We start from the raw sequence: 13,483 nt of genomic DNA, 5'->3' as shown, positions 1-13,483 counted from the left end.
AATATGTCACTTGATTGGCTGTGAAAATATTTTTTTATTTATTTTTTAAATATTGTATCCTATGTGATTGTATCACATTTCAATATGCAATAAGAGTATCCTATGTGATTGGCTGTGAAAGCAAGTGTATCCAAGTGATATATTTAATGATGAATAAACTATATTATCTACGATGCACTACCCATTTGCACTCAGATCAAGCAAAGTTGAAAAATATGCTTTTTTTTATTATTATTTAATAAAACACGAGGTCTAAGCCTCTTGTTATCAATCTCTCGCTGTGGTGGAGAAACAACCATGATTATATAGAGTGGAAAACGATGCTTACACATTAGCACATTCTCATACATTTATTATGTAGAACTCACATGCATCTATTCAATTCAAACCCTGCAAGAAGTACAATCACGTCTAATTTGTGCTTTCAGCAAGAATAATAATATCCACACAATATTTTTTATAATATATTTCATAATACATGTTGTAAAATAAGGGTATTTTGATAAAATGATATTAATTTTATAAGTTAGTTATTCTTTTTAAAATGTTGTTGTATAAAAGATTGTGAAAAATAGTATGCGATTATCATTTTTTGTAGATTAAAACCCATTAGAGTGCAGCCTAATGTCTTAATGTCCTTTGACTTTGGATAGCGTAGACTTTGAAGAAATTCATGGACTTAACTCATCTCATAAAATTGATTGTACAAGAGATGATTGCTCATTGCTTATAAACATGTTCAAGATCTTGTCTACAGTCAATGTGAGATTATTTCTCAACACCCTCCCTCACATGCAGGCCAGTATTTTTTCTGGTCCTTGTCACGGGATAAGTAGTGTGGGTCTCCATTCATCCTGTGGCAGGCTCTGATACCATGAAAAAATTCATGGACCTAACTCATCTCATAAAATCGGTTGTACAAGAGATGATTGCTCATTATTTATAAACATACTCAAGACCTTGTCCACAGTCAATGTGTGATAATTTCTCAAGAGACTTGGGCATCCTAAGTTTGATTTTTTTTCTGAATTAAACTGTTTTAATGGGTGGGTGCAATGCTTAAGGAAATTAAACATGAAAGAGAGGAGTATGCAAAGGTGGATGCCCTCCTCAAGGGTTCTCCAGTAAAAAAATGTTCAAGAAAATAAGAACTCTAGTGGGGTTCCTGCCACTTCATCATCAAGACCTGCTATGCATAGCTTGCTGTCTAAAAGCAATAACACTAGCTTTTCTGCCTCCTCACTACTTTACTCATCTTCCTCCAGTGCCAAAATTCAATTTCAAAGGATGAACTATATAGTTTGTAGCTAAACGGAGCGGTGGTTGTGGCTTGTGATTTTCTTCAGTTTCAAATCTCTTTGTTTTATCAATGTAAAGAGAAAAATATAGATATTTATTAATGCAGCTAGAGCCAACGATTGGAAATTTGCTTCCTTCAATATTCTTAAATACATGCTGAACAACTCCTTTCTTCCAATTTCGAGGTTCCAATTCACCACACAAAAAGCCTACATTACTCGAGTTGGGTTCAGAGACTGGGGGCATTAACCAAGACTAGAGTTTGCGTACAGTCAAAGGAAAAATAATATAAACCAAATAAATAAATAAAAAAACCCTAATTTCATATGAATCTAACAAAGAGAGACACCGTACGAGCTTAGAGAGAGAGAATATGGATGGTAGCCTCCGCATCTCTCACCCAGATGCATAAAGGACTTCGAAGTTTCTTATTTTCGAGTTTCATTGAGATCAAGAGACTTGAGAGAGAACAGAGAAGGCCAGAACTCAAAAGGGAAAGGGACAAAGTGTTGCCCAGGAGCGCGCGAGAAATCATCCATTAGAGAACTAGCGTCATTTTGCATCCGTCAATTTTTTTAAAAAAATGATCCAGTTACAGATAATTGGGTCATAGAACCAGATTCGGATTTATCTCACCCGCTTGGGTGAAGTCAGGGAGGATAACTGCCCGGATGCATCCGGATTTCCGAGTTTCAGACCAGACTGAAAAAAAAAAAAAAAAAACAATCCGGTTGCACACTCCCAATGTCTGATAGCAGCGTCCCAACTAATCTCGAGAGTGCACAGACTCTAGACAGAGTTTCTTGCAAGTGTACCATGGATAATTCAATGAAAAAATCTCTCAGTCTAATAACTCCTAGAAATTATTTGTACTCAAAGAAGTTTGAACTTTAGACCTGGAGAGCACATGCACAAGCCCAAGACCTTTACTATTTGAGCCAACTCCTTACAGTCGAAAATTCTATAATTACCCAAACACGCCCTTCATTTCTTTGTGAAGATTGTTTAAATTTTTGTGTGTTCTTACGATAAGATTGAGAAAAATGATTAATCAATATTAAGTTTATCGTTCTTACAAATCAAAATCAAAATTTTTAATTTTTTACAATATTGATGTTTAAAATTTAAATTACTCATAATTAGGTACCTCCATCAATCTCTCATATATGATATATTGAAAAACTTTTCCTGCAAATGTTTGTTATTATAGATATTTGATTGAAGATTCTTATATAATTAAATATTTAAACCAAATAATGATGCAAAATATCGTTTAAATACAAAAAAAAAAAAATGTTCTAATTAATTTTCTATGTTCTAGGAAAAATACAGAAATCAAAATAACTTCCCACAAAACTAAAAATATATCTAACAAAGAATTTTATTCAAAAAACTTTTTAAACCCATCTACCTACTTTCAAAAATATCAATACAGAATATTTCTCAACTAATCCTCCCCAAACAACTTATCATTTTCTCTGCTCAATACAAAACGCCTCTCATAATTTTTTGAAGCATGCCGTTATGTCTATGCAGTAAAATATAAAAATTTTGAAGACAATAATTAAAATTTTAACTCCGTTCCAATCTATCGTGTGATTTTTGATATTAATATTTCATTTAGATAGTAAAAATATTTCATCTCATCTTATTATTATAAATTTTTAAAATTTTTACATAAAATATAATAAATATTTAATTTTTACTTCATCTTGTACAATCCGCACCTACACTTTCGTTCCGGGCAAGCGTCATCTTTGCTTGGTCTTCAATTTAAGTAGAAGGCTAGAAGCTTTCCATACAGCCTTGCAAGAAAGAACATCTGCGTAGGCAGCTCTCTCGTTGCACGCACTGCGGATATCAAAATCTAAAACCCGCTGCACAACGAGGCCACGTGTACAAAAGCTTTTTATTTTCAAACTGATTGACAGCGAGTGTGCACCACCACCTTCGTCAGCGTGAAGTTGCAGGAAAAGTAAGCATTACCAGGCACGTCGCATAAAATTATAATAAACGTGTACAACTTGAACAGTCTTCGGCCTTAGCTTAGGCTAATCCACACCTTTATTAAATACATTATTACTATAATACTAAATAATCATTCAGAATATTCTATCCAATCAGTCTGGTCAATTTATTAAAATAATAAAATATCTGATTTTTTTAATAAAAAAATCCATATTATCTGGCACAAATAAAAAAGAAAGTATTTATATCAAAATAAATAGATGGATGGTTTCATGCAATTTAAATATTAAAAAATAATGTTATGTATAATTATAAATTATATAAATTCACAATTTTATTTTAAGAAAATATAGTAAAAAAGTTAGTTTTTGTATGTGTTCTATTTTTATTTATTTAAATAAAATGTACGAAAATAATAAGATGGATTTATGTTTATCCAACGTGCTTAAATTTCAAACCTTGAGAATCAATTATTATTTAACATTAATTAAATAATATTATTCAATTAAATTTCAAACTTCTTCGTTGGCATACGACTTGTTAACAAAATGGACAACATGGGTTTGAAAATTATTATTTGAAAAAAAAATTCAGACTTCGAGAAAATTTTTTTGTTAATCATAGGATTATCTCAACTCATCACAACTTATCATTATAATTTTTTTAAATTTTAACATAAAATACAATAAATAATTTAATTTTTTTAAAATTTAAAATAATAATAATATTTTATTATTTTAACTCAACTCAAATTAGTTCAGTTCAATATTTAAATGCGATAATTTGTGATAAAACAATTTTGTAGTTAGGGGTGTACACTCAAATCGAAAAACCGGTCCAGACCGGATCGAACCAGACCGATTTTACCGGTTTTGAACCAGTCCGGTCCAGAATCGGTTTTTAAAATGTAAAAACCGGCCGGTTCCGGTTCAGGAATTTTTTGGTCCGGATCGGACCGGTTGATTAAGAAAATAAAAATAATATTTTTATATATAAGTTTTATACAAAATATTTTATACATATTAAATATTAATATATATAAGTTTTATATATAATGTATAATTATAAATTTTTATGTGAAATTTTATATATAATATATATTCATATATGAAATAATTTTTTATTATAATTTATAAATTATTATATAAAATGTTAATACTAAATCACTAAAAGTTTATAACTAATACTAATATATAACTTATAACTATACCAATAGTCTAATAATATTAATACTATTATATAGTCTAATATATTAATAAAAACATAAAAAAGTTTTTTTTAAATCAAAAAATGTGTTTTTTCATAAACAAATTTTTAATGACAAATTGTAAAATTTACATTTTAAAATAATCGAAAAATCGGACCGGACCGGATCGGAAACCAGTAAAATTAGAAATATCGGTTTAGGAGGATAACCGGTACGTAATCGATTTTAAAAACTACAAAATCAGTACATACCAATTCGATCTTAAATTTTATTTAAAATTAAATCAGACCAGATCGATTACACCCCTATTTGTAGCCAAATGAATCAGCCTTTTGAGTTTCTCAGATTTTGTTTTCACCAAAACTTTAAGCATTTTGTGTTTTCTTCTCTACTGGTTTCGGCTTTTGACACCGACTCAAAAGGTAGTTGATCCGTGATCGGCATGGCATTTTGGGAAGGACAGCTGTCAATATTCTGATACCAAAATGATGATGATGATGAGAAGTGTGAAAAATGAAGTAGGGGCCCTCTCGTAAAGAATATATTCCACCTGCACCAAATAAATAATCTCGGGTTGGTTGGGATTAGAAAATATTTTATTTTATTATTATAATTTTTTTAAAATTTTTATATAAAATATAATAAATAATTTAATTTTTTTAAATTTTAAAATAATAATATTATATCAATATTTTATATAACTTTCAATTTTGATAAAACCAACTCATATGATTTCACTATCAAGCCATCCCATGTTTATTCGTATGTACCACTCTATCTGCTCGGCGGTTGAGACTGCACCAAATACATGCACACTTTTCTATAACCCAAGCAATCTATATACATTTGAGAGTATCATAGAGCTTTTATGTTTGGAGGGAGGATGAAATGTCTGCTTGTTTCTAGAGAAACTGAACGGGGTAAGTTTCCCGACGCCTCTATCTGTCACTTTCTCACAGTGATTATACTGTGCTTCGCTTTTGCTGTTGGCTGATATTCTTTCTTTAAAAATGTAGAGCAAGGCCAACCATGTTGTGTTCTTTTGTGGATTCTCCATCTTGTTTAGATTTTTTGTAAGTGTCCTTCTGCCTGCATGCTATGCCATGCCTATTGGATCCGTTGGTTTCTTTTTCTTTTTCTTTTTCTTCCTAATTTTGCGACAAAGGAAAAAAAATTTGGGAAGATTGTTTGTCTTTTTGCGCAAGAAAAATACGAATATAGTAGTAGCTGAGTTATTATGTATGGTCTGTTGCTGTTGCTTTATTGAGTCTGTGAAAACAAAGATTATTAGCTAAGAAGAAAATGAAATGTTTTGAACGTTCTGCTACTGCCGCTTTATTGAGTCCGGATTTCTTTCTGTTATACCAAGAAAACAAAAGATTATCTTGTGATAGAAAATTTTCATTTTCCCCTCACTTTCAACGCAATATCTTACAAACCCAGTAAAATCAAACTATTTTGTACGTGGACTCTTCCTATTTTCTCCTCATTCCCCCCCGTATTGTGCAGCTGGAAGGAGGATAGAAGTGGACCACTAAAAGTTTTAGGTGAAGTGGATGGCTGAGATTTGAAACTCTGTGATTTGTGTTCTTTCTTGTAGTCGAAGATAAGCCCATTCTCAAGCACTGTGGTAATGAAAAATCTCATGGGCAAGCAGAAAAAGTTGTGAATGGGTTCATGTGATTAGAGTTATGAGTTAGTTGGCATTCCATTAAAGTTTAGAGGAAGGGCTCCAAAAGAAATTTTCACCCCGGAACAAAGAAATGGAGCCACTATCTCAAAAGTCTCTTGAGAGAATAGTCTCACAGAAGGCTTTGAAATTGGGCAACTCATTTTCTTGCCAAATTTGTGTGGTGGGTTTTCTCTGTGGAGTCTGTCTCACCTCTCTGTTTCTGGCTGCTCTCACTTCAATTGGTTCCTTCGAGTTTGGTGGGATTTCATTTTCAGCCATTTCAATGGGTGCTTCACCACAGAATTCAAGTTCAGAAATCATCAGTAAGTGTGATTCCCTTTATTCGTTCTCTGGTTCTTGGGTTCTTTGATATTCCCTCTCCCTCTCTCTCTCTCCTTTTCGTTTTGGCTGCAACATATTGATTTTATTAGGCAAAAATTGGAATGAATTTCCACCTATAAATTCCTTCTCATAAAGTCATTATAATATAAAAGAATGTCAGTTCATACTGTGTGCCAAAATCGAGACGAAGCTTGCGATCAGGAAAGTTTATCTGGTGGAAGCTAATGGATGAAAAACCATGATGGGAATTATTAAGGGTGTATTTAAAGCTACTCAAAGTTAGAACGGTTTGTTGACTACATTTGGTAATCGCTTCCATATTTGACTTTGGGTACAGTTGCTAGATCGTAGTCTAGTTTAATCAGTTCATCCACTTGCTTCTCAATTGATTGGGTAAGAATTTAAATGACTCTTTTGGGTTCTTGTCACAAGTAATTATGAACAAAGAAACAACATGTCATAAATATATTAGGTCGATTATTGCTTTGCATTTAAGGATGTTTATTGTTGATTGTTAATAATTTATAACAATTTAATACTTTTGAGTCTATCTGTGTTTTTTTTTTTTTTTTGTCCAAGATAATGTTTCCGGTACGAACTGCAATTTTAAACCAAAGGAAACAGAGAGATTAGTTGGTTTGCAAAGTAGTAAAGAAAGGACCGATGATGAGAGTATCTCCTTGCTATATTCAGCATGGAGTGCCACTTTAAACGAAGCAAGTGACTACTTAAAGGATTTGAGACTAAGGAAAGACAGTGTGCCAAAAGCCCCTCATTTGGAAAACTGCCAATTGAGAGCACAACTAAATCAGCGTCTTGATAAGCGGTTTGAGAATGAGAACTTCCCTCCTTGGGCAGGTTGGAAGGGACTGTTAGCCACGCACCCAGCAGCCCCAACATATGAGCAGCTGAGACACTTTAGGCATCAGGCTATATCTGAAGGTGCTTATCCTCCCTGGGTATGTTTCTACTATTTACAATTCAATACCAACGTATTACCTTACATAATATTATTGCCTTTGGAAATCTGCCACATCTGTAGATCTAATCATGCATTTTATATGTTCTATGATCCTTTCATATGTTTATTTTTCACATTTTCTGCTATTTTCATGTTTTTTTGGGTAATCGAGCAAAGCAAGGCTTAAAAGAACCCCAAAGATTTCACTAATAAATTACTCTTTGTTTTAGAACACTTTTTGCAGACCAAAATGCTAAATTAAAAAAAAGAGTCTTTTTTTTCAAATAAATTTTTCGAGGATGAAAAGGCACTGCATGGTTTAGCCCAAACTTGATCAGAATACAAAGGTTTTCATTGGAAATTAAATGACTCCTTGATAAAAGAAACACTTACTGAGATGTTTGCTCAAGATGTTGTAGATTACTGTGCATAAGCCATGCACCTTTTAACCTCTAATACATAGTTTTAGTTTCTGTTTGGTTGAAGATGCAGGCAGTCCAATTTGTACTAGTAGTTTCTACCTTACTATGGACACATAATTGATTGAGCTTTAGTGGTGTTCCTGATTGGCTAATGCCTATACAAGGTTTCATTAAAATCCTGGAATAGTATGTGTATGGAGTTCTTACAGAATGTTATGGAAACATTTTAAGTTGACTTTTTCATTCTAAATTTTATTTTGATCTGAATGACTTTGTGTCACAATCTTTCCAAATGGTGTATATATATATATATATATATATATATATATTTGCGCGCGCACACACACACACACACACATTATATACATGATCCAAATATATATAGACCATGTCTTTATATCTTCATTTAAGTGCTTTTCAAAATGAACTTAAATTGTCTGTAGAGCACTCTGAATTCCATTATTCTCATATAACCTTCAAACATAATGACCTGTCAAGGATGAACTTTATAATCGGATTTCATATTTCAGATATTGGGATCAGATGAAGAAAACTACCCCTTGACGAGGATAGTGCAACGTGACATATGGATCCATCAGCATCCAATGAACTGCAAGGATCCAAATATAAGATTTCTTGTTGCCGACTGGGAGAGATTACCTGGATTTGGTATTGGAGCACAGATTGCTGGAATGTCTGGTCTTCTTTCTATTGCAATTAATGAGAAAAGGGTCCTTGTTACTAACTACTATAATCGAGCTGACCATGATGGATGCAAAGGTATAATCTGTAGCAATACATCATTTTTTCCTCTTTGAAGATCTAAGTAGATCTTAGGATGATTGATTGAGTGGGGGATATAATTTTTAAAGTATTACTTCAATTCTTTGGAAAAATCTGGTCCTAAGACAAGTAGATTCCTAATTCCTAATCATATAATCATGATTATGTTTTGACAATTCTGCAGTGTCAAACAGTTCTAGCTAGTTTCAGGGCAGTAATGTGATATTTACATCTAATTCTCTTTTTGGTAGTCAAGAGTCCATTCTTTAGGTTAAGTAACTTAAAATGTAATCTCTTTTGAGGGAATAGGTATTCACAATATTCAATCTTTGATTCTATAAGTAGCCATGTTGTTCCTGTAGGTTTGTCCCGTTCCAGCTGGTCCTGCTATTTCTTTCCAGAAACATCTCAAGAATGCCGAGACCGTGCATCTGAGCTTTTGGACAGTGAAGAGGCATGGAAAAGAGGAATCATAACTGCAAAAGAAAATTATAGTTCAAAGGAAATATGGACTGGACGTACTCCTAGGTATGCTACTGCATATCTAATTATTTAACTTAACCTGCACTTTGAGATGCCTAGAGTATGATTCCTCATTTCATATATGTCAACTTTAATGCAGGACATGGGGTCATCCTTGGAGTTATTTGCAACCTACAACAGAAGTAAATGGAAGTTTGATTACTCATCATCGTAAGATGGATCAAAGGTGGTGGAAAGCACAGGTACATCATCTTAAATTTCATGCAGAAAAAGGATCTATATTTTCATTTTCCAAATTTTCTATACTTGTAAATGCACTGGAGTTTAAAAGAGGAGGTAATATCTAACAGACCATCACTTTATAAGACACAAGCAAAAAAATTGACAATTTGAGATCGTTGACTGATGATTTTATATTGTAATCAGGCAGTGCGCTACTTAATGAGATTTCAAACAGAGTACTTGTGTGGATTATTAAATGCGGCTCGCCATGCAGTCTTTGGAAAGGAAGCCGCAAAATTAGTTCTGAAAAGTCTTAACCAAGAATGGCCAAAGGTTTGTTCATCTTAACCCTTGTACCCGGTTTATCTCACTAGAGGACAGGTGCAGGGAAGAAATATAGGCATCATTATCCAATTACAAATCGTTCAGAAATTGAAAACTTTCTGTTCTTTTCTTCTTTTTGTCATTCTTTTTAACTTTTAAATTCCATTATATATATAAATGAGCTGCAAAAAGTATGTTGAAGGTAAATAGAACCATGGTAAGAAAAAGGTTTAATAGGACCATGCGTATACTTGTGGAAACAGTTTTAACTTGTACCACTAATGTGCTTAATAAATCTCATTAGTTGATTTGAGTAAGCCTGGCATAATTTTGAGACCCATTTTTGGAATTGCCAAGTTCTATATTTAGGTTTTTGTACTCTAGCTTTATTGGGTGAAAGTGTTAGGCCTTGTTCGGTTACACAAACCATCTCAACTCATGTTATCTCATCTCATCTAATCATTACAACTTTTCCAAACTCCCACATAAAATACAATAAACAATTCAACTTTTTCAAATCCCAAAACAAAAATAATATTCTAATAATATTTTATTTAATTTTTCAACTTTCATTTCATCTCATCTCATTGTTATGTAACCAAATGAGGCCTTAGTGTATGCATGTGCTTATGTGGGTTTTTGCATGCGTGTATGCCCTTGATGTTGCAGCCATACATATATATATATATATATATATATGTATTTATGTATATATGTATATATATATATATATGTATATTAGAAAGAATGTAGACTATGACCCTATTTGGATACAAAAGTCCCCCCAACTCATCTCATCTAATCATTACAATTTTTTTAAATTCCTACACAAAATATAATAAACAAGCTGATCTAAGCTGATAAACAAGCTGCATTTGAATGTCAAGGTGGTCTCAGATGATCTAAGCTGATATGTGAATAGTAGTGTTTTGTGGATCCCATTGAGATGTGTTTGAATGTAAATAGGTTGAAATATGTATTTGAATGTATGAAATAAGTTAAGATGTGTTTAACTTTTTTATGGAAAGTTGAAAAAGTATTGGGTCCCATTAATGATTGGTTTGAGATAAGTTGAGTTGATTTCAACAACCAAAAACGCCCTAATATAACTGCAACCCTCCTGCTGAGGCCTATTCTCTTTTACATATCACAAAGATTAATTTCTCTCAAATGATTAAGCCGCAGAGGAACTCTTGTCTGTCTCAGGAATTTCTGAATGCGCCAAGTTCCGATATTGAACGTTATGTGTGGTCTAGTCACAAACCATGGGTACCTAGGCCACTGCTAAGCATGCACGTAAGAATGGGAGACAAAGCATGTGAAATGAAGGTAGTTGAATTTGAAGAATACATGCATCTTGCTCAACGCATTAGGAAGCGCTTCCCACACCTCAACAGTGTTTGGCTTTCTACTGAAATGCAGGTTTATTATTCATGCATTTGCATTTTTTTTTTAATCCTAGTAAAACTGATGGTTCACACTTGATGCTTATGCAATGAACTTTGTGAATCAAATCCAGGAAGTTATTGACAAGTCCAAAAACTATACTGGCTGGAAGTTCTACTACACAAATGTGACGCGCCAAATGGGAAACACAACAATGGCGAGTTATGAAGCGAGTCTTGGTAGGGAAACCGGCACAAATAATCCCCTTGTTAATTTCTTTATGGCAGCCGAAGCCGACTTTTTCATCGGAGCATTGGGTTCCACATGGTGCTTCCTTATAGATGGAATGAGGAATACTGGGGGCAAATCAATGGCTGGATACTTAAGTGTGAACAAACATAGATTCTGGTAGAGATTTAAGTAAAGCAGGTAGTTACAATTGTCTGTAAATTTGAACAATGGTCCAACAATTTTTGTTCTATGTATATATTAGGGAGTCATTATATTTTTATTTTTATTTTTGCATAATGATGTGTGTTCTGTAAATGCACTTGATGTACACAAGGACTCTGGTAATAAAACGATTATATATGCAGAACTCCTGTCTTCTTATTTCTTTTTCTTTCTAATTAATTGTTCCTAAGCTGTTCTTTTGATTGGTCGTTTTTAATATTTCACGTACCGATATTGTCACCAGGGGGTCGGTCCTCTCAAATTTGGGCAAAAGCACCCAATCACTAGCCATACAATTTTGATGAAGAAAGTAACAAGTATAGGGTCAGTTTTAGCTGAATGTGCATTTTATTTTGCGCAGCTTCTTCACAAAAGAAATGCTCATGCTATTCGTTTTGGGTTGCTCAGGCTTAAATTAACAGCAATCTACGATCAAAGTTAGTCCAGACCCTGTTTCCCTTTTTGGTTGTTGGTTTTCTCTGGGAATTGTCGGTCAGGAGTGGAAGAGCTACGCTGATGTGCTAAAATATGGCTCTGGAAGTTCTCCAACGTTGCTGTTACGATGAATTCTCCAATTCAACGTTCTTGTTGGATTGCCAATTCACGTTTATATTGAGTAGGTTTAGTTATTTATTTTAAAGTAGGCTCCCAATTACAACGCTTAGCTTCCATGGTGTTGACAAACGAGAATGCTACCCTTGAGCATTACAAGGCCTTGTTTAGCCAAAAAAAGAAAAAGAAAAAAACAATTTGTATATTTCGGGTTCCCCTTGTTTTATGATGTTTGTTACCATAGGGTCGTGATCAAAGCGTATGTAAGATGGGTACTAAAAGTCTAAAAGAGAGAAACCTTACTTTATGTATCGTGATACGTTAAATCTTTTTTAATTCAATTTATTTTTAGGGGATATTTTTGTGAACCAAGAATAATTTTTAGGGCCAAACCACCGCGATTCATCTCTTGTCGACACCATGCGCGCCAGCTCAGGACCCAGTGACTCCGACAACTTATTGACCGGTCGAACGGTACCTTCCCATTGTGGTGCGTGTCCGCGCCACCGATGCTTTCCATTTTGTTTTTTCCGATTCTGTTAGGTGTTGTTGATGGTGTTTCTGTATTTCTGACTTTATGTCGGTGTGTTTTTTTATTGATGCTTGTTTGATGGATTTTTTATTCGTAGGAAAATAAAGTAAAATAGGCTATTGGACTTTTATCCATGGCGGTGTTTGGTTTCTCCCTCCTCCGTGTTAGGAGGATGGATGTGTTGTTTACTTCTACTCCTTTGGAGGATGAAGTTTTGATGTGTGGTGTTTTTTCCTCTATTTTAATACAGAGAATGATATTTTTTTTTTAAAGTTTTCATGAAGTTTAGACAATGTCCATCGCAAAGTTTTTGTGTATGAGAATGCTTATAACATATGTTAGTTTGACTTGTAATTTTGAGTCACAGATGTAACTTCCTTTATGGAATGAAATAAAATCTATTTCTTATATATATAAAAAAAAAAAAAGAATAATTTTTAGGGGATTTTAATTCAAAGTTGTTGCAGAGTGATGAAAAGTGACTAATTGAAATAATTAGAACATAAGCCAGTGGAGAAAGCTATGGCCGATGGCGAGAGGGACGGTGGCAATGGTAGATGGGGGGGAAACTCGAGCCGGTGGCGATGGTAGGTTGGTGGAGGTGGGCGTTGGTCACAGAAGAGGAAAATGGGGGTCATGGAAAGGAAGAAGTAGAAAAATGAAAAAAAAAAAAAAAAAAAAAAGAAGGGGGGGGGGGGCAAAGAAGAAAGCGATGAAACCCTAAGGGTTGGGCCCACTTGTCCCAATACAAACAGTGTTTTTCTTCTGTCTATGTGTTTCTTTTTGTTTGTTATCTACTTTTTGTATGTATTTGCAGTTTTTTGTTAATTTGTTTTAAGTAAAAATAATAAGAAATAGGTTATTGGACTTGGTGTCC

The 13,483-nt window shown here is 33.6% G+C and overlaps 1 protein-coding gene across 3 annotated transcripts; it reads left to right on the top strand.

Annotated features, from left to right (window-relative positions):
• Positions 1–5,332: 5,332 nt before the first annotated feature.
• Positions 5,333–11,685, top strand: LOC108985503. 3 transcript variants are annotated; one of them, XM_035682832.1, is made up of 10 exons: positions 5,333–5,394; positions 5,491–5,547; positions 5,984–6,469; positions 7,068–7,447; positions 8,402–8,651; positions 9,017–9,182; positions 9,277–9,379; positions 9,564–9,692; positions 10,890–11,105; positions 11,203–11,685. In XM_035682832.1, the coding sequence occupies exons 3-10, from the start codon at positions 6,238–6,240 to the stop codon at positions 11,479–11,481; spliced, it is 1,755 nt and encodes a 584-aa protein (XP_035538725.1). In that variant the 5' UTR covers positions 5,333–5,394; positions 5,491–5,547; positions 5,984–6,237; the 3' UTR covers positions 11,482–11,685. The 3 variants fall into 3 exon arrangements, with proteins under 3 accessions (XP_035538725.1, XP_035538726.1, XP_018813368.1); XM_035682833.1 differs by having other exon boundaries at positions 5,335–5,394; positions 7,347–7,447; XM_018957823.2 differs by lacking the exon at positions 5,491–5,547 and having other exon boundaries at positions 5,377–5,394.
• The last annotated feature ends 1,798 nt before the right edge of the window (positions 11,686–13,483 follow it).

This window comes from Juglans regia, chromosome 11 (assembly GCF_001411555.2).
Source record: "Juglans regia cultivar Chandler chromosome 11, Walnut 2.0, whole genome shotgun sequence".
Taxonomy (NCBI): Eukaryota; Viridiplantae; Streptophyta; class Magnoliopsida; order Fagales; family Juglandaceae; genus Juglans; species Juglans regia.
The sequence above is the reverse complement of the archived record's forward strand: the minus strand, read 5'-3'. Positions and strand labels throughout refer to the sequence as shown.

Bases quoted from the DNA above. Each gene is read 5' to 3' on its own strand.
- LOC108985503 (XM_035682832.1), top strand. From the start codon at position 6,238: ATGGAGCCACTATCTCAAAAGTCTCTTGAGAGAATAGTCTCACAGAAG. The intron at 8,652-9,016 runs GTATAATCTGTA...TTGTTCCTGTAG, and splicing joins TGACCATGATGGATGCAAAG to GTTTGTCCCGTTCCAGCTGG. The intron at 11,106-11,202 runs GTTTATTATTCA...AATCAAATCCAG, and splicing joins GGCTTTCTACTGAAATGCAG to GAAGTTATTGACAAGTCCAA.